Source organism: Leishmania donovani, chromosome 15 (assembly GCF_000227135.1).
Source record: "Leishmania donovani BPK282A1 complete genome, chromosome 15".
NCBI classification, from domain to species: domain Eukaryota; phylum Euglenozoa; class Kinetoplastea; order Trypanosomatida; family Trypanosomatidae; genus Leishmania; species Leishmania donovani.
Window position 1 is genome coordinate 253003 of NC_018242.1, and position 22086 is coordinate 275088.

General features: G+C 58.8%; 3 protein-coding genes across 3 annotated transcripts; all 3 read left to right on the forward strand.

Annotated features, from left to right (window-relative positions):
* Positions 1-4021: 4021 nt before the first annotated feature.
* On the forward strand, positions 4022-8122 carry LDBPK_150670 (hypothetical protein, conserved; the record flags this gene model as incomplete). The annotated part of the gene is made up of 1 exon (XM_003859544.1): positions 4022-8122. One exon carries the CDS (start codon positions 4022-4024, stop codon positions 8120-8122), a length of 4101 nt encoding a protein of 1366 aa, XP_003859592.1.
* A 4873-nt stretch (positions 8123-12995) lies between these two features.
* Positions 12996-15092, forward strand: LDBPK_150680 (hypothetical protein, unknown function; the record flags this gene model as incomplete). Its single annotated transcript, XM_003859545.1, has 1 exon — positions 12996-15092. The coding sequence occupies one exon, from the start codon at positions 12996-12998 to the stop codon at positions 15090-15092; it is 2097 nt and encodes a 698-aa protein (XP_003859593.1).
* A 5004-nt stretch (positions 15093-20096) lies between these two features.
* LDBPK_150690 (hypothetical protein, conserved) lies at positions 20097-21527 on the forward strand (the record flags this gene model as incomplete). The annotated part of the gene is made up of 1 exon (XM_003859546.1): positions 20097-21527. One exon carries the CDS (start codon positions 20097-20099, stop codon positions 21525-21527), a length of 1431 nt encoding a protein of 476 aa, XP_003859594.1.
* Positions 21528-22086: the final 559 nt, after the last annotated feature.

The following is a 22086-nucleotide window of genomic DNA, read 5'->3' on the forward strand; positions in this document are numbered from 1 at the left end:
CGATGTTGCTGTAGTTCGTAGATGCTTTGCTGAATCGAAGCACACACACACACAACTGCGCGAGCTTAGAGCGTGCCGCGAGACGCGTCGATGGCAGTCGTGCGAGGGTCGGGCGAAGCGGATCACAAGCGATGCCGCGCGCATGAAGGAGGTGAGCGGTGCCGGGCCGGAGGCAGGGGGTGGTAAGGCTGCGTGCACCGACTCCACACGGGTACCAATGAATAGCACTGGAACTTGCTCCTCCCCTTCCCCCCCTCTTTTGTTTATGCCTTTGTGCAGGCCACACATGTGCGGGGGCAGTGGTGAAGCCCTGTCGCCGCCCCCTAGCACAGTGGGCCCCTGAAGGAGTTTGCAAGCCTGCATCTGCATCATTCCTTGTTGACACTCCTCCTCTCACCGGTGCGCAGCCAAGCCGAAAAACGACGAAGTCGGGACGGAGCAGCCCGTCATGAAGGATAGTCAAACTCCACCCTGACTCAGCGAGACGGGCGTGGTCGGCGGGACGGCGTTGCGCGAGAAGGTGCACTCGGTTTCCGGCGAATGCCAAGAAAGCGATCGACGAGGCGACGGTGAACAGGGCCGTAGGAGGCGGGCAGCGGCACGGGAGTGCGCGGCCTTGTCCAGCTTGGGACAGGCCGATGGATGCACCCTTTGGAAAGCCACCGCACGGCAGTGGGAACGGTCGCGGGCGCTACTCGTTGGCGAGCCGGAAAGGGAAGCGCGAAAGGGCGGCCCCGGGAAGATGTCGCTTTCTCGCGCGACGCCCCACCCGCTCACACACACACACACACCAGTCGACAGGCTGATTGCGGCCTGCACCACCTCGGGATGGTGTGGAGTCCGAGATGGCAACGTGTGGTTCCCGCCGCCCAGGAGCCCCGTCTACCACAAGTGGGCTTTAGCGCAACGTCTGCGCAGCGAGGGCGCGAGAGTGGTCCACCGTCTCAAAAGCCCCGGCGTCGGTGAAATGGGGCCCTACTCGGCCCTCCCCCACTGTGCGCAGACGAGGCGGCCGGATACGATTTATCGGGCCCACAGGCGTTTCGAACGACGGCGGCTGCTGCAAGGAGATTCGAAGAGAGAGGCCGAGACGAACCCGCCAGCCCCGCGGCATGTCGATGAGATGACGGCTTACAGGGAGCTCTCCCAAACCTACGCACGTGCAAAGCCCTTTTCGAATCTGACGTGGCACGGCAGAGCGAGAGCGAGGCGACATGTGGAGACTTCTGGCGAATGATGTGCAAGTACCAGAGCTGCCAGAGCACTCGCAGACGGCTGCAGTGAGCATCACAACCCGTTATGGAAAGGGTGCGAAGTTCCGCGGGCCGCATGCGATAGGGGTACGACTGTCGCAACGCGGCCTGGGCTGTGGCGTGCCTCCCTCAGCATTTTTGGTCTTCCCTTCAGCGCTGGCAGCAGGATAGGCAGCTTTAAGCGCAGCTATGGAGAAAGAGGCACGGCTTGGAATTCTAGACCGGTGCTGGGACACGTCCCGCTAAACACCCATCCACCCACCCACCCCGCGCACCGCAATTTTACGGCCCTCACAGCAATCCGCTATGCAGTGGACGACGGGCAGCGCAAAAACGACCGCTCAGGTTGTTTCTTCTAGCCCTTCTTGCTCACCTCGACGCTGGGAGGACCATTGCTGGCGTGCGACGCACGCACACACACATAGATGGACCCTATCGAAACGCAGAGCTGATGTGCCCCCATAGATGAGTTCAACGATGATGGATGGAGAGGGGGGCGGGGTCTGGTCCTTGGCAACAAGTCTGCTTACCGGATACATGTAACCCCGCGAGCACAGCGAAGGCGCGGCCAAAGTTAGTTACCTACATGTGGCAGAACTCGGTAAAGCGCCTGTGCAGCGAGCAGGCGTGCGCCAGCAATTTGCATCAAGCGTGTACTGCCCATCCCTTTCCCACTGGCGCACCTTATGTAGCTTTACGGCTTCTCCTCTGTCTACAACCCCCCCCCCGACGCTCTCTCTCTTCTGCTCTGCACGTACGTACACACACACGAGTAGCTCAAGTATTGCGCTGCACACATACCAGCATATTCGCCCCTCCACATCCCCATCTCGCTACACCCTCCCGCGCGCCTCAGTCTCACCGCGCGCTTCACTCTTGTTTATATATATATATTTAGTGCATCATCTCTTCCTTGGCGGCGCCGCCATCACGCAGACGCACATACATACTCGATTGTGTAGCATCACTATCAACGTCTCGCCACTCCCCCTCCCCCCTCTCCTCCCCGAAAGCCACCACTACGGAGGAGAGCGAGAACCACGCTTTCCAGCTCCCCACACCCACACACTTTTCCTCGTACACAACTTCCTTCGCTTCTTCTACTGCTTCTCATTTCTCTTCTTTGTGTGTGTGTGTGTGTGTGTGTGTCTGTGCAACTGCTGCTCACGAACAAATCTGTACTTGAGTCTCTGTCTGTTTCTGTGTTCCTCTTTGGAGGGCTGCGGCTGTCACCCTCCCATTGTTGTTGCTTCACTCTCTATCCCTCTCCACCCCCGCCGCCGCCACCACCACCACATCTTCTTTCGACGGGAGCGTTCATACACGCACACTCGCGGTCGCGAGTAACACCGAAGGAGAGATCTGTAGAAGCTGCAGGCAAGATCTTGAAAGTATACATACATAGTATATATATATATAACCAAATAGAAGTGCAGTGTGATTTTTTTCCTCTCTTCTTTTTTTTCGCGTGTGCATGGGTGCGTGAGTGTGGTGTCGTGTCGTGTGTGGTGTAAGTCTGGAAAAGGCGTTGCGTTACGCTCCGCTGCACTGCTTTCGTTGTTTGTTTGTGCGCGCTCTCTCCCACTTCTTCTTTTGGGGGCATCTCACCACGCCTCCTGACACCCATCAGCGCTATCACAGCCGGATCACCATCATCCCCTTCCGCTCTTCTCTATCGTTCCTCCACCTCCACCTCCCTCTGTGTGTGTGTGTGTGTGGTCTTCTCACCGCTTGTTTGTGTTTCTCCGCTTCGGTGGCTGTTCGCTGCCGTTTTTATGTGTGTACGTGTGTGTCTAGTCACCCCTGTACCCCTAGCACGCACGCACACATATACATCTATATATATACACATACACAAGCACAGACACACTCTCCCCTCTTTATATGTATGTGTGTATGTATGTGTCTGCCTGCCTCTGACCCCCTCCTCTCCCTCCTTTGCCTTCTTCACCATCCCACTCTCCTCGTTGAATGTAGTATCGCTGACTCCCTCACGGCGCAGTGAGTTCGCTTGCATCTACCAACCTCCCTTACTCTCTCTTTCTCTGCGCGTGTGTTTTCTTCTCTACGAGTCATCATTTTTATTTTCGCTGTGGGCCCCGCCCGCACATCATCTCCCCTCCCCCCTCACTGCACTCTCTGTGCACATCATCAACAGCATTGTCGCTGGCCTTTACGATCGCCATCACCACCACCATTCGGGCCCTAGTTTTGCTCACGGTGGGCGTGGGAGTGTTGATCTGTCTGCGAACGGAAGGAAGGGAAGCAAGCAGCTGGACTCCACGCGAAGGCCGCACCAGGCTCCTCTTGTCTCTCCCTTTTTTTTGTTTTTGTCGTTTCTTCTCCTGTCTTAGTCTCTCTCCCTGCGTGTGCGTGTGCGTGTGTGTGTATGCCCCGCTCTCTAAGCACTGGTCATTCCCTGGCCCACGAGCGCACGTTCTCGGCTTCACGAGCGCGCTGCGGCTTCGTTTCGAGTGCGAGCGTCTGCGTGGAGGAGATTGCGAGAAACGAGCGGCACCCCTCCATGTGAATACCACCCCCGCGCACCCCCTGCCGCTTCCCTCTTTCCACACCATCTCTCTCGCTTTGCCGGCGCGCCGGGCCTTCTCCGGGTCGCACAAGTCGCCGTGCACAGCCGACTTCTGTCTTTGTTCGCCTTTGGCGTGTGTGCGTGTGTGTGTGCGTCCCTCGACGGGACATCATTCTCCCCTCCTCCCCTCTCCTCTCAGCCCCCCTTCACCCCCCCCCTCCTCAGCCAAACAAGAAAGATGTCGACCGTCCCGCAGTACATGGGCTGCTTCACGTTGCTCTACGCCGATCCAGAGGTGAAGGAGCAGCATCAGTACCTGCAGCCTTTGTACGGTCTCACAGCCGACGATGATCCGCCGGCGCCGCTGCAGCTCCCATGGGGGTTCTCGCAGGACGCCTCCGCGAGCACCTCGAGCATCAGCTCCAGCTTGACCTCGCAGGACGATGTACAGGGCAGCATCGCAGGCTCTCAGCGGACCGCAAGCGTGGATGAGCCGGCGGCACAACGCCACAAGCACTCGCAGACCACCGCCGGCGCCCTACCGCGACCGACAAACTCACCCGGCGCCAAGGACGACGACGACAGTGAAGCGCGGCAAGCACCGACAGCAGCGCCAGTCCGCCCGCCCCGGAAAATCAATCATGTAGGCCTCAGCCTGTACCCCGACCTGTCGACAGGCATTGTCGGTCCTCAGCCCGTCTTCGGTGGCGCCGCACTTTCTGCCGCCGAACCGGCCACCACCACAACCACCAGCTCCGCCCCATCGGCAGCGGCGGCAGGTGTACCGCAACCCTACCTTTTCGCCTCCAATGGTACACCAATGCTCTCGAGCGTCGTTGACCCGGATGCGCTGCAGAAGTTGCAAGAGGCACGCCGCCCTTACCCTGCCCCGCAGCCCCGTAGTGGACACGTTTTGCTCCCGTGCCCCGAACGTGGCAGTCTCATCATGTTCGGCGGCCTGGGCAACGTCCCATTCAACGATGTGTGGGAATATGACGTGCGAACAGGTCGTTGGGCAGAGCTGCCGTGCGTCCCTGCCTCGGAGGATGAGGAGGATGAGGAAGAGCTGTTGGCGACGCAACAACGCAGGTCACATATGCAGCGTAGTGGTAACCGCCACCTCGAAGACGAGGACGCAGCCACCTCCATCGGAACCCCTTCCATCACCTCCAGCTCCTCAGGCGATGAGGACGACGACGACGACTCTGACGATATGCACGAAGGCGACGAGGAGGGCACGAGGGCTGCGGCGCAGCGCCTGCCACGGAGGCGGCAGTGTCGCAACATGCCACCCCCCGCCTACGGCCAAGCCGCCTCGCTCTATCAAGACGTGAACGGTGAGACGTGCATGGCCATCCTCGGCGGCATCTCCGTCGGTGATATCTGCTGCAGCGGCTTCTTCTCGCTCAACCTGAACCGGCTCACGTGGCGACGCGTACAGACGACAATTCCGTTCTTTGATATGTGGGGCGCCACAGCGCAGACGCTGTACGCACCACGTCGCAGCAGTGTGCTTTACACGGCAACCACGCCCGGCGCGGCCGCGGACGAGGAACGTGGCGGCGACGAAGGGAACGGCACTCGCGTCAGCGCGGAGGAGCAGGTGGTGGTGCTCTTCGGTGGCATGACAGAGGAAGGCGAGGTGGTTCGGCCCGTGACGCATCTCTTTCATTTCGACCACCGCCTCACGGCTGCCGAGATCGATTCGAACCCAGACATGTACCTGAAGAGCATCGAGTACGAGAAAAGCGAATATGCGCGTATCATGCGCCGCGTGCTCGCCGAGGAGGACATCGCCGACGTCCACACGACGGGCGAAAATGGGCTGAGTCCCAGCATCGAAACGCGGTGCAGCCAATGGCGTGAGGCGCACCCCAACACTCTCATGCGGTGGCGGCGGCGCGCGCTGGAAAAGATGGCGGGGAAGTACTGGGTTGAGTACCTCCCGGCTCCCGAGGACTTGCATGGGCGTCGCCGCTCCACGAGCGCCGCCTACAAGCGTCACTTCATGTACATCTTTGGCGGCCGTGACGACTTCTACTTCTACAACGACCTCTGGTGTCTGAACCTTATCACGCGGACCTGGGTGCAGGTGCGGGAAGGGGTGCCACCGCACTTGCTTCGCAGCTTCCTGGCGGAGCCGTACAATCCCATGTACGGCATTCTCATCAACGACCGCGGGGCGCAGCTGCGGCAGGAGACGATCACAAAGACAGAAGCGAAGCTGCTGCACAACTCCACGAACGGCACTATCAACCCGATGTACCGCGCCCGCGACGTGCACCACGCCCTCTTCGCGAGTTCAGTGAACAGCTCAGCTCGAGCGCGAACCGGGGCCTGCATGGTGGTGGATGTGCAGCGCGACTGCCTCTACGTGTACGGCGGCTTCTCCTACACAGGTCAGCAGCACCTGACCTTCTTCGACCTCCACGCCTTCTATATTGGCGAGAACGTGTGGCGGCGCGTGTGCATCTGCCGCGAGCGTCCATGGGAGGTGATGATCGACGCCGCCGCGGACGCCGTCGGCATCGTGAATCCAGCGGAGGAGGGCAGGCCGTATGCGCGTCACGCCTCACCGTCGTCAGCCGCAGGTGCCGGCGGGCAGACAATGGGGTCTGGTGCGCCGTCGCTGCCCCCTACGCTGATGGGCTACGCTGCTCGCTATCTTCAGGGCGACCCTTTCACAACCGCCTCCGCGAGCGGAATCTTAGTGGCAGCCTCTCTCGGTCCTCCTTTGGCCCCGCGCGGGTCACGGACGAGCCGGATGCCAAACACCCACTCCGCGCCCGGCGCGCACCGCAACTGTTTCCACCTACCATCCTTCGTTCCAGAGGCGCGAACGATGGCTGCCATGGTGGAGGACCCCGTGCACCCCGGCGCACGCTTCTTCCTGCACGGCGGCCGCTCTGGCGAGGAAGCCTGCGGCGATTTCTTCGAGCTACGCACGTACGTCGGCCGCACGGTCGACATGGAGTACATGAAGTTGCACCGAGCGGCCCGCGAGGAGGTGGTCGGCTTGGTGTCCACACGCTCCTCGGCCGGTACGAACACCTTGGCAACGCCCTCGGCCTCGTTGAGCAACCCACCTGCCACATCCGTGACGACATCGTTCCTGACCGCGGCAGGCGCGGCCTCAGGGCTCTCTGCCACCGACGCTGCACGCCTTCAGTGGAACAGTCGTCGGCAGCTCCAACGTCAGCTGGTCAGCGCTGCTCTCGAGACTCAGGAAGGTTTCGAAGACATGCCTGCAGCGCATTACAGCTCCATCAACGACACTGTACCGCTGCCGCGCCGCACGCTTCGCGACGCTGCCACGCGCTGGATACGGGATGGACTGGCGGCTGTAGACCCGAAGAGTCTCATGTTTGTTGAGTTACGCAACGGCCACGCGGTGGTGAACCTGCGAACCCACATCCACTACCTCAGCCGACTGAGCCTGCTTGGCGGCGGCAGCGGTGACGGGAGCGGGCACGCAGAGCACGGCGAGAGGGGTTCGGCAGCGGCGGTAGCGACAACGGGCGCGTCAAGCACATCGTCTGCCGCCAATTACACCTTGAACGCTCGCACAGGCACACTGGCCGGCACCGGCAGCAACATCAGTGCTTCGTCGGCTCTGGCGACGCCGATGCAGTTTGAGAGCATGGACGGCCACCTGAAGCGGTCTGCGCGGTCGCTGGAGCTGCTCCTGTACGATGTGCTGCTCTCGAAGCCGATCAACAACGGCGGCGGCGCAGGCGTCGGTTGCAGTGGGGGTGCTGCTAGGGCATCATGTCACCGTCGCACGTGCAGCTCCACCCACATGCCGGGGATCGAGCCCGCGACGAGTCCGTCCACACGCGGCGTTGCCATGGCAACATCGCCCGAGGTGCTCGGGATGTTCCCATCATACCCCGGCAGCGTCGTTGGCGGCAGTCCAGGTACAAGCCCCGGTGGCGGCACACCGCTCCCCACGTCACCGCAGGTCCAAATTGTGAGCCGCGCGCAGTACTCCACCCCCCGCACCCCGCAGGTGCTGAGTATGACGCTATCCGGCAACAGCGGTGGTACGGCGCAGCAGCAACAGCAGCAGCAGCTCAGCACATCTTTCCCCTCGCAGGGCGGTGACTCGACTGTCTTAGCTGCACGCGACGCTCGGGCATCGTCGCCCGCCCTGACAAGTGGGAGCAGCAGCTTCTGCGGTAGTGGTGGTGTTGGTGGTGCAGGCTTTTCCACGTGCGGCCCCGTCAGCGGTGGTGCATCGCCGGCCAACAACGAGTACGCCTACCACGTGCTTTTTCGAAGTCTCTTCCACCACGAACCCTTCTACAGGCCCAGCTACGCGGCGGACAAGAAGCGGTGAAGTAGGCGGTGGGGGAGGGGGGAAGGCCGTGGAAGAAGAGAGTGCAGGTGGCCAACGAGGCGGTGGTAAGAAGGCACGGGAGGCGCAGAAGGAGCCGCAGGTGACGACGGCGCGGCGGTCTTCTCTTTCGTTTGTAATGCTGCGAAGGCGCGTAGAGCTGGGAGAGGAAAGCCTAGGGAGAGGATTTTTTACTCGGCATGGGAGAAGGGCCTGTTTCCGATACACAAGAGTGTCAGAGCAGCGCGATCATTCTCTTTTGCCTCGGGTGCGCTGATCCTCTGCCTTCTCGACGACTTCTCCTGCCCATCTCTCCCTCCATCTCTGCACCATTTCGACACACTCCCTTAGTGACAGAGCCGAGCACTTACCGCGTGGGGGAGTCAGAGCGATGCATCGCTGCTGGTATCGGCGGCGAGGTCCCGGGCTGGCGTTGCGTCGGAGAAGCTTGCGACGGTGTGAACATGTGTGTGCCATCCATGCGATGGGCAGAGCGTCAGCGCGACTCGAGCGTATCCCATCCGGCCCTCACACTGCCTACTGGTGTGGGGCGGCTGCGTGCCACCCCCGAGGGAGGCACCAGGGGTGGCGCACTGCTGTAACGCATGTATCTACCGCTGCGTCGCGCCGCACGATGTGGGGGCCCTGTGGACAGGCCGGTCGGTGGAGGGAGGAGGGGAGGGGTGTAGCGCTTTAGCGCGTGTTGCAGGGCAGCATGGTCTCGTTGACCGCAAACAAAAAAAAGCATAAAGAGCGCTGTTGAGACTATGAGTGTGTCTGTGTGTGGTCGGCCAAGCACGCTCCCCCTTTTGCCGTGTAGGCATTTGTTTTCGGAGGAGCGCCTTCCATCTCCCTTTTTAGCACATGTGTGCATGCATGTGTGTCTGTGTGCGCGCAAGTTTGGTGCACCGATTCAGGAATCCGACCTCTCTCTCCTTATCAGCGAAGGCGGTCGGTGTGGCTGCTCCTAAAACTACCGCCGCCGCAGCGGCGGCCGTTGTCGTAGGAATGAGGAACAAGAAAGTGAAGTGAAGTGGGCACACCTTCTTCCTGTCTGTGTGCATTTTCCCTTTTCTTTTGCTGCGTAAAGACAGGAAGTGCAACAACAACGAGGGCAGTGATGCAGTACGGAGCATGTCTGGCGAACGCGCTTGGAAAATGCAAAGAACGCCGTGGCCGCGTTCAATGTCGCTGATGTGGGACGATGAGGCGGGAGGAGAGCTGCGCATACGTGCGCCTTTTCCCATCTGTTTCTCACGTCCCCGGCATCTCTCCAGCGTCCACCCCACCCCTCTGCGTCAACTTTGACGTGGAAAGTGCTCCACGCACGGCTACGCTCGCACACATACCTCCGTGCCTCTCCCATTCCACTGACACCGTCCTTCTCTCCCCCTTCACCCTTGTTTGCCTCTTGCATGCATTTGCCTTGCTTTGTGTGTGTCTGTGTGTGTGTGTGTGTGTGAACCCCCACCCCCCACCACCACCCACCCACTCCCCTCACCCGAATCACTCCTTTACTCCCCGACAGTAGCAAGTTTATTGAGTGTCACTCGTGCCACACGACTCCCCCCCCACTCATCCACCTCCAGCCCCCTTTCCTTTTCGCTAGTCTGCTACCCCGATCGCCTTTTCGTAGTTCACCGGTGCACTCACCCCTCCCCAGCCCCCTTCCCCTCTCTTAGCTCTTCCAGTCACATCACCACGCGAAGCAGTCCTGCAGGCTTTCCTGTTGTCTCCTTGCTTCGCCGCCTCTCCGCTTTTCTCGCATTCCCCTTCCAGGCCGCCGTCACGCACATAGAAAGATTTGGCCTTGGCCACCTCAACTCCTCCATCTCCTTTACTCCACCCGACCTGCACTTGCCTCCTCCTCCTCTCTACCCTGCCATACACGGGGCGGTACGTGTGGGACGCACAACCACACCCTTTCCTTCTCGCGGGCGCCCCCCTCTCTCTTCCTCCCTCCCCCTACTTCTGTTTTACTCATATATCACGGCATTCCCGTCTGGCGGGCCCACAGACACAGACAGACACAGGCACAAGAGCGGGCACGGAAAAAAAAAACATAAACGAGGCCTTGTGCCTCAGTGAACTGTTCGCCAGGTTCATCATCAAAGGACCTAGTGTCGCAGCCGCAGTGGTAGTAGTGGGACCATCACCAGCAAGCCCTGAAACCTCCACTTTCCGTTAATCTATCTTCTCTTTTACACTGCACCCCGCCGCCCCGCACCGCTCCTTCAACACGTCCGTTTCGCACACGTCCACAAGCGATACGTACAACATCAAGAGAGGGGGGGGCACAGAGAGACTGTGGTCGCTGGCGAAGAAACACGTCAACCATCTTCTTCAGACCCTCTTCACCATCCCCATTCCTTCACCTTCCTACCACTCCCCTCTCTCAGGCTCTCATTGCTCATTTTCTGTTTTCCACCCTGCTGGCGTGCCACCCTCTCTCTGTCTTCACCGCTCCACCTTTCTTGTGTCTATTTTACTCTGTCGCTAAAAGTGCCCCTCCCCCTTCCACCCCAAAACTCTCTCATCATCGCTTCTCTCTTGCCCTTTGTCTGTCTGTGTCTGCCGGTGTTGCGCTCTTCTCTGTGCCCGCGTCTTCCCCTCCCCCTGTTTTCTGTGTCTTGTTTCCCTTCGCCTCTCTCTTTCCCTCGTTGACACTCAACGCGGGGTGCGTGGGACTTCCTTTTGTGGGCTCTTGTGTGTGGCTTTATATGAACGCGCATACACGCATCAAGAGTACAAAAAACATCACTCAAGGCCCTTCACAGGTGCGCCAGTCCCCCTCCCCCTCCCCTCTCTCCCTCTCTTCCATATTTTCACAGCTCCTCCCTCTCTTGTCTTTTTTTTTTCGTTGCGAGTCATCTGTGTTGGGGCGTCATATTGCATCTCCGCGTACGCTTTCTCTTTGGTCTTCCTCTCCCCCCTCACCTTTTTTTGTCGTCCTTGAGCGTACGTCTCGCCAAACAGACACTCATCCCTCCCCCTTCCTCCCTCCCTCATCTCTGGCACTCTCCCACCCCACCCCTACCACGCCACACGCACACTCACGCGAAACAGCAAGAGGAGCGCCACATAGCCGCCTCACCACCCACGGGCCAAGATCGATCGAAAATTTTATTCTCGGGAGGGTGTGCAGGAGATACTTATAAATATATATATATATATACTATATATATATATATATTTATTTATTTTTCACCCTCCCCCCGCCTCCCCACCCACCGCCCCGCGCCACAAAACAAAAAGGCAAAGCACACACACACACACACACATATATAGCATATATAGTATATATATACTATATATATATATTAATAACAAAGACTCTCTTTGCCCCTCCTCCCTCCACCCCCCCCTCTCTTCCACATCTTCGCTTTGTTTTTTTTTTTCCTGCCATTCACATTATTATTATTTTGTTTGCATTTTTTTTGTTTGTGTGTGTGTGTGTGTGTGTGTGTCACAGGCAGACATACGCACGCAAACACGCACACACCAGCCCCCACGCGCCGCCCGCTCTCCCTCTCTCGTCTTCTTTTGCCTTTTTTCTGTCGTTGTTTGTTTCCTTCGTGGCGTCGTTGAACTATTTCTGTGCGTGCGTGTGCAACTCCCTTTAGCCGCTTCTCTCTTTGTCTTTCCTTTGCATTCCCACTGGCCCATCTTACGCCTCTGCTCCGTCTCTCCCTCTCATCTTCTTCTCTGTGTGTGTGTGTGTGTGTGTGTGTGCTTCTGTGTGTAGTTTGCCTCCTACCCTGACCCTTTCCGTCTTTTTTAGTTGTTGTCCGGCCAAATCTTTCCACTCCTCTTCCTCTTCCCCTGACCGATCTACCCTATCAGCATCCCTTCCTCTCTCCCTTTTTGTTCCTCTTCTTATCATCTCCCTCCTTACCTGCCTGTCTGTCTGTCCTTCGTAACGAAGGCAGTAAAGACGCGGACACATACAACAAGCTCCATATACACACAGGCACACAGGCAGAGAGAGAGAGAGCACGGGCACCGCTGTACTTATTTTGTACGTCCATCTGTTGTCATCTTTGTTTTCCTCATCTCTTTTTGTTCTCTGTCTCTATCACTGTGTCTGTGTGTGTGTGTGTGCGTGTGTGTTGGAGGTTTTCTGGCTTGCGCCAGTCTTCCATCATCATACACTCAGCGACACCCGCTCGCACCAGTACCCACCCTCTTCCCATCGCCTTTCTTTGCTCTGGGTGTCGTTCCCTGTGAGTGTGTGTGTCTCCTATTTATCTTCTCCTCTCGCGTACTCTCTCCTCGTTGCCTCTTTCCTCTATCTTGTATTGCGTGTGTGTGTGTGTGTGTGTGTGTGTCTGAGTGGCGGATTGGTGAACTCTGTCCTTTCCCTCTTCTTTCTTTGCTCGTTCCTTCGCCTTGAGAAACACTACTTCCCCCCCCCTCCTCCTCCTCTACCCTCTCCTCCCCCTCCCTTTCGCTGCGCATTTGTGGCCGGCCACGTCCACCCCTGCGTTCCACAGCAAGATCCGGCAAGAGCACGATACCAGAGGCAGCTCGCTTTCTCTTCCCCTCTCTCCCGCGTATAGGTGTGTGTGTGTTTGGTCGCTTAACCTCTTTGAATTAGTGTTCTTTCTTTATTGGCGTTGTGCTTGCAGTGGTGGTGGTGGTGGTGTACTCGTGTGTCTGTGATCCTCCTATTAACACTTTCTTGTGCTATATATTTCCTCCGTCACACATATTCGCGACGTACAGGCGCATACACAGAGCACGCACACATTTCTCTGGACTATCAAAATATATATATATACACTCACAACCGAAGCGAGTGCAGCCTTGTCCATTTCTTTCGCTTCCACCTCCCTCCTCCTCCTCCCTCTCCGTTTTTTTTGTTGTTTTTCCGGCGATGTCCGCCAGCTCCGTCCCGCGTGAGGACTCGCAAGAGCCGCAGCGTGTCAGTGTGTCGCCACTAGCAACCCCCAATATGTCTCCTGCTGCCACGCAGCCACCGCAGCAGCAACCCGTGAAAGCGGCTGCGATGATGACCTCGCCAATTATGAACAGCGGTACAACGCCGCGGTTGCTCTTCACGTGGGACCCGTACCGCAACGTGTCTTCCTCGCCCGGCAACACAAGCGCAGTCACTGGCGGGGCTGTTGCTAAGCCGCCGGAGGAGGAGGTGGTAGAAGAAGGACGCCTGGCGTCCAGCATCGACGGCTGCTCTACAACGTCGTCAGTGAACAACACCAACACTGGCGCCGAAACCTCTGCCGGGGTGAACAGTGCGACTCGTGGCACCAGCAACTCTGTGGCCCCGTCTTCTGTCGCCACTCCCGGCGGTGCACGGCCCCCGCTGACCATTTCGGCATTGCTCGGCGGAGCGGGCTACCCCAACCGAGGCTCGCCGCAGCTCTCGGCGACGACAGTGTCGCTGTCTCAGCAACAGCAGATGCTGCACCAGAGTCCGAACAGCGACGCCTGTGTTGCGCCAGGTTCTTCCCACTCCACTCCGTCTGGTCCGGTGCTGAAGCGCATCTCCACCTCCGCGAAGGACGGCCGGCAGTACTTCCTGGATTACTCACCGAGCCCTGCCTCCAACAGTGGCGCCCCTGCTGCTCTTGCCGCTGGTGGCATGCCCAACTTGATGCTGCCACCAAACATGTCACCCATGACTACCGTAACGTCACCACCTGCGCCAGCGCTGTCACAGCAGCGGCACCAGCCTCCTGGCGGGATGGAGTTACTCGACTCGGACGGGAACAGCAGCACCAACATCAGCCCGCAAGCGGTGCCACTCATGTCGCCCCCGCGCAGCAGCAGCAGCAACGCAGGCGCTTACCCGAGCTACGGAGCTGTTGCCGCCGCGAATAGTCACAGCATCCTCTCAGCTACTCCACTGCCGCCAATGAGCGGCATGGCGCAACACAACCCCTACCGCACCCCGTCCATCTTCTATGCGACAGCGCACAGCACGTCGCCGGCCACGCAGCAGCAGCAGCAGCAGCAGCAGCAGCACGTGTTGCACCACCAGGACATCGATGACAATGACGCCGATCTCGTTTACGCCCTCGAGTCGGACCCGTCTGCCTTTATAGTACGCCTGCTTCCGCCACCGCCGCCGCTGCCCGAGCTGGCGCGCGTGCTCACCGTGCCTGGAGTGGTGCAGTCATTATGTGCGCGGTGGTGCACGTACGTTGCTGCGGTACTCAAGTCCGATGCCTTCGCGGCCATCACGGCCGCCCCACCACCGCCGCCATCGTCTGTAACGATGAGCCGGGAAGGGAGCAACGGCAGCACCAAGGAGGAGCTCGCCGCGTGGTACGAGACGGCGGTGGACTGGTGGGAAAAGCTTGACCAGGAGGGCACCGGGGCTGTAGACGTGCGAGCCAAGTCGCGGACGGTCGCAGCGGCAGTCGAGGTGGTTGCCAGCGGTCGGTCACGTAGGCAGCCGTCGCAAAACACAAGCGGCAGCGCTAACGGGGGACGCTACAACCCACAAGGTGGCTTAGGCGCGAGCGGGTGCCGTGGCCGCGGCGGGCGCGGCTATCACGCCGGCATGGGCACCTACGGATACGCCGCCAGCACCACTGGTCATCGCGGCGGTGCCCATCCTCGTGGCGGCGCTGCTGCAGCTGCAGCTGCTGTTGGAGGCATGGCGACGGGCGCTCACAACACAGGCGCCGCCGCGACCGGCTACCGTGGCGGACGGGGCAGTGGTGGTGGTTCGGGCTACAGCTACGACGCCGCCATGTCGGGAGGTGATAATCAGCACGACATTCCCGACGAGGTGGACCCGGCCATGCACTGCAACACCGCTTACTACCCGTCCTCGAACTTCAACCCGTACGCGGAGAGTTGGCACTTCAGCGGCACCACTGGCATGGCGACGGGCGCGCAGCAGCAGCAGCAGCCACAGCAGATGCAGTCCTCGTACACGAAGGGCGCACGGCCTTCACAGCAACTACAGCAGCAGCAGCGCGGTTATGGCGCTATGAACATGTAACCGAAATGAATGTCGAGGCAAAAAAAAAAGGATTTGTCCAAGCGCGGTCGTGATCATGCACGCACATACACACACACACACAGAGACGCGTACATCTTCATGCGTGTGCAGAAAGAGTGAGAGGGCGAAAGCTTCTGTGTATGGATGTATATGCGTAGGCGTATGATCATCTCTCTTTTTTTTTCGGAGGGATCGTGATATCTTGTCTTCGGTTCTCTGGCTCTCGTCTAATCTCTTTTTACTGCTTTCGTCGTACGCCTTGGTGGTCCCTCTCCCTCTCTTTTCCTTGCTGTTGAAATGTGTGTGCGCCGGCACGCTTCCCTCCCCGCCTCCTTCCTCGTCCTCTCCACAAAGAAAGGATCCTCTTTCAGCTATCTTGTCTGCTCTTTCTCTCTTTTACTTGCTCACGCGCCCCCTAAGAAAGTGTGTCGCATGTGCGCACACATGCAAATGTGTGTATGCGTGTGTGAGTGTGTGTATGTGTGTGCGTGCACGTGTTGTTCGATCACAATCCTGTGTGACACTTGAGAGAGGAGGAGGCGCGCGTCCATCGGCGAGGTCACCACTACGGTCAGGAGCACGCACATGCATGTTGTTGTTGTTTTGGCGTTTGTTTGGTCTGTTCGTGTCCCACTCTCTCTCTCCTTTCTTCATGCGCTTCGCTTCACTTCTTTTTTTCCGCTTGGTCTCTTCGCGAGTCTGTATTCTCTCTGTTCACATGTCGCACTCTCTTCCTCTGTTCCCCGTGTGTGTGTGTGTATGTATGTATGTGTGTTTCTCTCTCGGTGAGCCAGATGCGCAAGAATCGAAAAGAGAGCTGTGGTGACGGCGAAGGATCGGTGTTCGGTCAGCACACCCACACACACGGGGTACACCTAATGTGGAGTATGCGCGCGTGACCCCCTTTTACGCTTCCCCCTCTCCCTCTCCCGCGCGCCCTCCATGGCATTTATAGTAGAATCATCAAAGATGGAGAAGGATCGGGGGTGGAGAGGGTGTCGAAGCGGCGACAGTGAACGCAGCGTGTCTTGGCGGACGCTTCTCTCCCTTTTTAAGTGTCCGCACCCCCCCCTCCCTGTTTCTCGCGTTTCTTTATCTTTTTTTTTTTGGGAGGCTGTTTTCCCCCTTATGTATGTGCGTGTTTGCGTGTGTGTGTGTGTGTGTGTTCCTTCCTTCTGTTTTGTGTTTCCTTCTTCTTTTCGATTCCTGCTTTCATCTTGTAGTGGTTTGATGGTCGTCTCCCTTGCGCGCTCGGTCTCTCTCTTTCCTTCGTTGAGGTGGTGGTGTTGTTCCTCGGTCTCTGCCCTCCCTGCTGCCTGCGTTCATCTTTCTCCGTCTGTTTTTTGTGTTCGTTCTATTATCTCACTCTCTTCTCTGTCGCTTCGCCCACCCCTCTTCCCTTCTTCGTCTTGTGAGCCTTCTTCTCTCACTTTCTCACTCTTTCTCCCTGATGTTTTGTGTCTTGCCCTGTTGCCGTTGAAGTAGATCCTGTGTGTGTGTCACCCTCCTCCTCCCCTCCACCTCGTGTTTATGCTGTGCGTGTGTGCTGTGCATGCTTCACCCTTGTCGTCGTTGCTCTTCGCTGTCCTCTGTTTCGCCTTCCCAGCCTCCCACGCCCTCTCCCCACTCCCCTCTCCTCGTTTTGTTGTTGGCGCTAGTCGGAGCAGTGAATTTTTTTCCTCTCTGGAAGTCAACGGACCACCGTCAGCCGAGACACACAAGCACACACACACACACACAGAGACAGACAGACAGATGCGCGCTCGTGAAGGCAACAAACAACCAAAGTACGAAGAGCACCACGCTACGAAAAGAAACAGAGCCGCATCTCCACCGAACCCCAGGTGCATGCGATACCATGAAAGCGAAAAGAAAAAATTTTCTTTCTGTGCTGTACTGTTACTTTCTCTTCTGTCTTCAAAGGCCGCAGGACTCGCTCTCTCCCACCCACCCACCCACCCAACCCCCACGCTATTTCTCTCTGAGTGTGTGTGCGCCGTGCCCACCACGCGCCGCCCTGCATCGCGACGTAGGGGAGGTGCCTCTCACCTGCCACTTTTAGTGCGCTCACTACCCCCGGAAGGGGGACAAAGTACAAGTGCAACAAAAAAAAACGAAGGAAGGAAATGACGCGAAGCGTCCGGAGCAACCCCTCGCCCCCTCTCCTCTCCCTCTACCCTCAAAAAAAAAATAGGAAAGACGCTTCGGGACGCGGCTCCCCTGGTCCTGGGGGAGCGGTCCCACTCCTCCACGATCTCCTCATTCTCTCCTCCCTCCTTCTCCTTGCCTTCCTTCTCCGCTTTCCGCTGAGGAAATCCCTGCATGAGCATTCCGGCGTCCGACTTTCGTTCTTTGCCCTCACTGATCACCGCGTGCGTGTGTGCGTGTGTGCGTATCCCTTTGTTGTTTCTCTCTCGCTCTGGTCCTCCGTAGTTTTGCTGTCCTCTCCTATGATCGACTCTTCTATCTCCATTCCACGCGCACACCCTCACCCACACCCACCCCTGTCCCCCCCCCTAACGCTCCTGATCTCCTTACAGTTTCGATCCCCAACGCTGATAGTCGTGGGGCATGACACGAGCTCAGCTATGAGTCCGTGTTGTGTGCGCATACACGCACAGATACACACAGAAAGCGAGAGACGCCTACCGCCGACTGTCAATATCCTCGCCAGAGGACAAAGGAGTGGAAGGAGGGGGGGCGTAAGGAAAGCGTAAGGCTTACGATCGCCTCACGTGCGCCACGCACGAGTGCAGCCGAGGCGGTGCACATTATGCGGGCCCAAAACTCATGATTTTGCGTGTTCAAGAGATCGCTGGACAGCAACTCCACCGTAACGGATGGCTGGGCGACTGACCACGCGTGCCAAGCCGGCCTGAGGCTCGGCGCCATGGGAAGATGCCTGCACGGCCGGGTTGGAGGAGGGGGATTTGCCCACCCACATGCCACACCCGGCTACCATGATCCTGTTTTTACCTGTTCTCGAAGGTTCTCCTTCGCCATTTCGCAAACGCCTCCGTCCGGCGAACAGGAGGCGAGAAAGAGATGAGAGGGGAGTGTGGTCGCTGGACGGTAAATCAGAATGAAGAGAGCGGCGGGTCTGCGTCTCATCATCCTTTGGTGTGTGTGTGTGTGTGCTCGCAAAGTTGAGATGGGGCTAGTGGGAGTGGCTGGAGGGCGAGGGGTGTGAGAGAGCGACGGGGTAGTCAGGCGGGCGCTGGGTACAACCAAGACGGCAGGGGGGTCACACACACGTGCGCCGCTTCACGCTGCTGCCTTATCCTCGCAGCGAAAGCGGCAAGCGCATATTGCTGTGTCTCCCCATCGCGGCGCCGTCGTCGATGTTACACCCCCTTACGAAGAAAAAGGTCGGGGCACGCTTCTTTCTTCGACCTGGCCTTCTTTCCTTTCCTATGAGGCGACGTGCTTCTCTCCTACTCCCCCCCCCTTCCCGCATATGCACGCGTCTCCCTCGTGTCGCGATCTCGATCCTCTGCGCTATCGTATCTCCCTCACTTTGGATGCCTTCGTTTGATGGAGAACTCACAGCACCCTGGGAAGTGAACCTTGGTGAGGGTGGTTGGGGAGATACGCCGGGCATGCACAGTGCCTCTGCCCCCCCCCCCTCCCGCATCCCTTCACAGGCATACACACCACAAGCTCCATCAGCCAAAGTAACAAGAGATGAAGAGAAAGCAATAACGCGCGCGAGAGCGAGAAGGCGAGACATATATTATGGGGAATGCCGACGGTCAACTCTCCTGCTTACCTCCGCACCTCCTCCGCTCTTCGTCCTGCGCCAGCAAGTGGGCGTGCACCGGTCCCTGCGGAGGTTTTTCCTTTATTGGCTTCCTTTTCGCGCGCGTGTGTGTGGATCCTTTTCGCTCGCCTTCCGCGGGGCGCATACGCGTGCGGCAAGATTCAAGGGTGCGAGGGACGGACGACGGAGGCGCTTTTCTTACATTCCCTTGCCCACTGCGAGCGATAACTGCACTTCGATCGTCAGTGCGCCTTCTGGGTCCCTCCTCCCTCGTCGCTGCCGCTATCCGTGCCCTCACAGTAAGTCCCGCGACACCCCACCCCTTCATGTATCCACCCGGTGAGACAGGAAAGTGGAAGGAAAGGTGTTTCCTCACTCCCGTCCTGTGCACAAGCGCAAGCGCATGCGGGTATGTCTGCTCTTGTATGGAGGACGCACTCTGCTCCGACCGGTGTGGCCCTCTCGGTGCAAGCGGCACGACCGCGCACAGACCACCCCGGAAGTCGGGTCGATGGAGACGAGTATGCCGACTCGCTCAACAGCCTCCGTGTAAAGCATTCTCTCTCTCTCCCTCCCCTCCCCTCTCCTCTCCTCCAACTCTCTCACGCGCTCCACGCGGGCGCACAGGAAAGGAAGCACTCACGCACGTGATACACAAACTAAACACACACACACATATATGTGTGTGTAGAAGGAGAGCAATTTTCATTTTTTTTCTGCTGTGGTCTACAAAAAAAGGGGTGCAATAAGTAAAAGAAATCGTAACGTACAAGTGTGCTCCGTTGTCTGTGGTTGTCTGCTGCCCCTCCCTCCTCCTCCTTCTCCCTATCCCCTCCCGCTCATCTCTGTTCCTTCTGTGTTTTTATGATTTATCCTCTTCTCCCATTCTTTCCCTTTTCGTATTTCTTTTCGCTCCTGTACGAACAGTGATGCAAGCCACGAACCGCTATACCAGCAAGTCGCATGCCACGGCGGCGGCTGGTGGCAGTGAGGACGCGGCCGGTGGCTCAGGTCGCGATGATGCGCAGAACACTACGGCCGCCAGCTCGGACTGGAGCGTGAGGCCGTCCGACGACACCGCCGCTGAGCCAGCCTCGGTGCAGACAAACAGTCTATCTCGCCTTAACCCCGCAGCCACTCCGTTCAGTTTCACGGGTGTCGGCGCGGCTGCCGCTGCAGTGGCGGCGTCCGGTGGCGATATCACCGGAGGCAGCAGCATCTCGTCGCCGCACCACCACACAGCCATGACGTCTGGTGCCGGCATCGACGGTGGGGTGTCAGGAATGGCCGGTGGAGGTCGCGGGATGGGCAGCATGCTAAACACCAAAACGGCAGCGAGTGGCATGGACATTAACAGTCCGAACTCCTATAGCATGGTTCAGGCACAGGGAATGATGGGGATGATGCCGTATATGATGTCCGGCGGCAGTGCCGGTGGTGCCGGCGGTGGCGGCCACGGTGTCATGGGTAGCGGCCGCATGGGCACCGGCAGCCCGAACAGCTTCCTCCCTCCTCCCGGCGAGGACACAGATCAGCAGGAACTGATGCGGCTGCAGCAGACGAACTACCGCGTCAAGATGCTGCCGCCACCGTTGACGTACGAGGTGCACCGCAAGATATGGTCGAGGAACGAGTACGGCGACGAGGACGACAACGACGAGGATGACGTGCACGGCCCCGGCCACGGCGGTGCTGGAGGCAACGTCGATCAGGAGCACGAGAGCAGCGGTGGGGGCAGCATTGCCAACGAGGACCCCATCGATAAAGAGCAGCGTCTGGAGGCGTACAAGCAGATCATGCTGCGCTGGTATAGCCACATCCACGTCCTGGAAGGGAAGCCTGAGGTGGCGAAGCGCCTTGTGCGCGTGCGCCGGGCCTGCCCGAGTATGGAGGAGGTGGTATACAGCCTAACACACCCGCAGCAGCCAGGTGCTGCCCTGGAGACGGAGGCGGGTGGCGATGATGAGCCCACCCCGACAGCGGTCCCGCCTACGCTGATGGCCGCCGCGGCGCGCCGCGGTTCAGATGGGATGCCGGACATGGAGGAGATCCTTGCTACGTGGTCTTCCCGCTGCTGGAACTGGTGGCAGGAAACCGTGAAGCGCAAGCCACGGCGTGCGCGCAAGCAGGGCGAGCTGCCGATCGCGGGCGGCAACGGCGCTTCGGGCACGAACATGCCGACGACGGCGTTGCCGTTGGCCGGCATGGCCAATGGCGCCGTGATGCCGCGCAACCCCTCCTCGCGCAACATGGACATGGGAGACTCCGCAGTGCCACCCCCGCCACCGCACTTGACCGGCGGTGGAGGCGGTCCCTACACATACCCAAGCTCATACGCGAACCACGACGGCTCCGGGACGGCTGGCGGCATGCCTGTAGTGCCATCCTACAAGTCCTTCACCGACCTCTCTGAGGAGGGCATGGACGGCCCGGCTGCCACGTCGGGGTCACTCAGCCACTACTCACCTCACCATAACGACGGTGGCTCCCTCGCGCCCTCGCAGGCCCAGCCATCGCATCCGGCACTCCCCCATGACGCCTCCCCGATGGCGTCGATGTTCACCGTGAACGGCCCTCGCACCGCAACTCTGCGTGGGACGTCCGAGGATTTCTTAGAGAATGACCACCTCACCCTCGCCTTCACCACGGAGCTGCTCAAGTCTCTGGAGGAGTAGTGAGTAGAGACGGAAGCACTTCCAGCAGCGAAGAGCACGCCACCGACGTGTTTCTCAGGCTGAAGGTGAAGTGGGAATGAGACGTAACGTGTGGCCGCTGGAGTGTATCGGAGAGGGAGAAGCCAGAAAAGCGTTTGCAACCTCGTGTGAGCGCGCCACGCCTGATGCCCCCTGTTTGTTTTGTATGTTTGTATTTCCACGTACCTACATGAAAAAAAAAAATAAGAAAGAAAACATTTTTCACCGATAAAGTAGTAAAGGCAGGTCTTTTTTCCGGTGTATGCATGCCTGTGTGCATGTGCATGTGTGTGTGTGTGTGTGGCTGCGTATTGCCTTTCTTTGTTGTTGTGTGTAACGCCTCTCCTTCCGTTTATTTGTTTGTTTCCCGCCTGTTCCGAGACTTCTATCTCTAAATGCGAAAGCACCAGACTCCTCCTCCTCCCCCAACCCCACCCAGCTCCACCCACCTCCTTTGTCCTAAGGGGAGAGAGGCACAGCATCCTCCTCTCTCCCTCCCTCCCTCCCTCCATCGCATTCCCTTCCATATGCGTATAGCAGC